This window comes from Gavia stellata, chromosome 24, assembly GCF_030936135.1.
Source record: "Gavia stellata isolate bGavSte3 chromosome 24, bGavSte3.hap2, whole genome shotgun sequence".
NCBI classification, from domain to species: domain Eukaryota; kingdom Metazoa; phylum Chordata; class Aves; order Gaviiformes; family Gaviidae; genus Gavia; species Gavia stellata.
Window position 1 is genome coordinate 13,033,046 of NC_082617.1, and position 2,816 is coordinate 13,035,861.

General features: G+C 41.9%; 1 protein-coding gene across 3 annotated transcripts in view; it reads left to right on the plus strand.

Annotated features, from left to right (window-relative positions):
- The window catches only part of PBX3 (PBX homeobox 3), a 116,271-nt gene extending 114,968 nt beyond the window's left edge, over window positions 1-1,303 (plus strand). For all 3 annotated transcript variants that reach the window (XM_059828696.1, XM_059828697.1, XM_059828695.1), the window contains one exon: window positions 1-1,303. This exon is cut by the window's left edge and continues 30 nt beyond it. In XM_059828696.1, coding sequence (XP_059684679.1) covers window positions 1-63 — 63 coding nt within the window. In that variant the 3' untranslated portion in view covers window positions 64-1,303.
- The last annotated feature ends 1,513 nt before the right edge of the window (window positions 1,304-2,816 follow it).

Genomic DNA, 2,816 nt, shown 5'->3' on the forward strand with positions numbered 1-2,816 from the left:
CCATCTTCTGTGACTTCCCCTACAGAAGGGCCGGGAAGTGTGCACTCTGATACCTCTAACTAATCTCCTAGCAACACTTTTTCCCTGAGCTGAGATGCCTTGATTAGCGCATTCAGAGTCACAGGAGAAAAAGGAAAGAGTTTTTTGTAGCCAACCACCTACAGCTTTACTGTAAAACCTTGTCTTATTAGAAAACTTGGTAAATCTGTTTTTTAAAGGTATCATAATCATTTGTATTTATACTTAAACCACACAATGTTAAAAAGCACTTTATCCAATTAGGCCAAGATTTAGCATTGTTTATAGCCCTGTAACTATTTTATCATAATTTATTATCAGCAGTTTTAACGATGTTGGTCTAACAGTTGCCAATTACTTGGCCTTAAGGGTAAAAGTACAGGACAAGCTTAACCTCAATAGCAAGAGCAGACACAAAGAGACACCTCACCTAAATTTAACTTTGTGCATATTTCCATGGAAAGTCAAAACGAATTGCAGACTTTGATTGTGTTTAATCTTTTCATATCTCTTATAGAGTTGGAATAAAAAGAGCTGTTCAGTTATCTCGGTTAACAATGGTTGTGTTTAAGAATCCTTATTCGTCACATTTTTGTTGTGATCTATTGTCTTACAAATTAAATTGGAAACCAGGAGCATCTTTCTTGCTAAAACTGCCCGGACCCCGAGTCTCCTCTCTGTGTGTCGACACCGGACGTAGGTTGTTCTTAGGAGACGAAGACACTTGCTGCTGATCTCTGGGAAAGCCAGGACCCGGGGTTTTACAGTACGAGCTAGGTGCTGCACACGCCTGCCAAGATGTGTTACCTCTTCTTGGCAGCAAACCACAAACAAAGGAAAAAAGCAAAGGAAAAAGCACCATCATATGGAGTGTTGTACATAGTGTAGCAAAAGAGTATTTATACATCTCACCAATCAAACACAGCTTTATTACCTCATGCGAACTCATACAAACCAATAGACTTTCAACATGTTCTGTAGCTTAGAGTGCTCACTTACTACCTCTGAACGATACTCACGCTGTAGTTTGTCTCTTTCTTATCTTTTTGCATCTTGTAATTAACTCTTTGTTTCCCCATGAAATGTAATGTACATTGTAATCTTTTAAAAGAATCAGGGTTGCATTGGCAACTTTTAAAGAAGCGGAAGTGCAAACATGGGGTCTTAGGTTTAACACAAAACAGTGAAACTGTTGTAAATACTGAGAAACATTTTGAATGTTCTTCATCTTGTTACTAATCCACGCAGAAACCAACAACTAATTGTAATGCATACAGACTTCAGTATTCAGTACTGTATATTTCTCCCTGTGTAACAGGGGGCCCTTTCTTTCTCTCTTTTGTATTGTATGCGATTCTGAAACTGATTGAGTCATGAAAATAATTTGTGGCAGTGATTCTAATGTATTAAACCGTTTCGTGTTACTTTCTAACTGGATTACACCCTGGATTGAAAAGTCTTCCTCGTGGTAGTTATATGTAGTTTCAAACATGAATAAACTTTTTGCTTTCATGATCAAACGTTGACGTAATTTCTTCCTGCTCAGTCTAAGGCAGACCTAGGAGATGAGTAGGCTACCAGAAGTGCGAGCTGTCACCAAGCAGGAGCTGAGCACTTCGTTAAATACCAGTAGCTCGTGGTGCCCTCTTGCCTGGAGACAATTGGAAATCCTGGGAGAGGTGCGTCCTGGCAGGGAGCGGGAGCGGGAGCAGGCGCCTGCGGGTCGGGGGCTTCCCACCCGCAGGCTGCCCCCGCCAGCCCCTGCCTCCGCTTCCACCCCGCTCTGCTCGGGAGCAAAAATTCAAGTGGAGGCGAAGGAAGGGGTCACTCCTTTAGATGAGTTTAAAAATCATCATCATCATATTCACTCTTAATTACCATCTTTATTTAACATTAACTTTGGAACTACAGCCTCAGCTGGCAAGTATAATGCGATTATAAAAATATTTTTCTTTATTAAAAAAACTTTTTTGGAAGGACGTATATATATAAATGCTAATTTTAAATCTTTTTAATAAAGTAAAGGTCAATAACAGGTAATAGCCTATTTACCATATCTCAAGGAAATTGACTCACAGGAAATCAGATTAACGTTAATCACTTGCAGCAAATGGTCTTTGATAAATATAACTACTTACTACTTGGGTTAGTGCAGCTAGGCAGGAGGAGGGCTAGCGCTCACTACTACCAGCCTGCGCTAGGCTGGAGCCGCGGCGAGGCTGCGCTCGGAGGAGCCGCCTGCCCGTCACGTTTCCTTCCCAGTCAGCTGTTGAAGCCTTTAGGTGTTGTTTTGGTGGCTAAACGATTATTTGCATGATTCAATTAGCTTGTGGGTCAGCCTTCTTATCAACAAATCTTGTATCAGGTTATTTTGTAAAATACCTTTGTTCACCCGCTCTCACCCCCCAGGACCGCGGCCACACTCTTCTCCCTCCGCCTCCCGCGTGCCCTCGTGCACCGGTTACTGCTTCTGCTTTTGTTTATGGAGCAGTCACAACTTCTCGATCAGTTTTAGAATTGAACATTGCTTCTTTCACTACAGGTGGTGCATTTAAATAAATAAGTAAATAACTAGACGTGCATTGCAAAGCCTTCATTATCAGTTAACGAGAGTTGGGGCAGATGGGGACCGTGGACTTCCGAAGACTTCTGTGTGCGGAGGACAAAGCACCGAACGATTTGCATTTGCTAATGGAACTCCCCACGTCCACACGCTCAGTGTTTATGCTCCAGCTCAATGGAAACAGTATTTTAAATGTAAAGTGTGTCAGTGGAGGCGTGGGCAGCGTAATGAACAC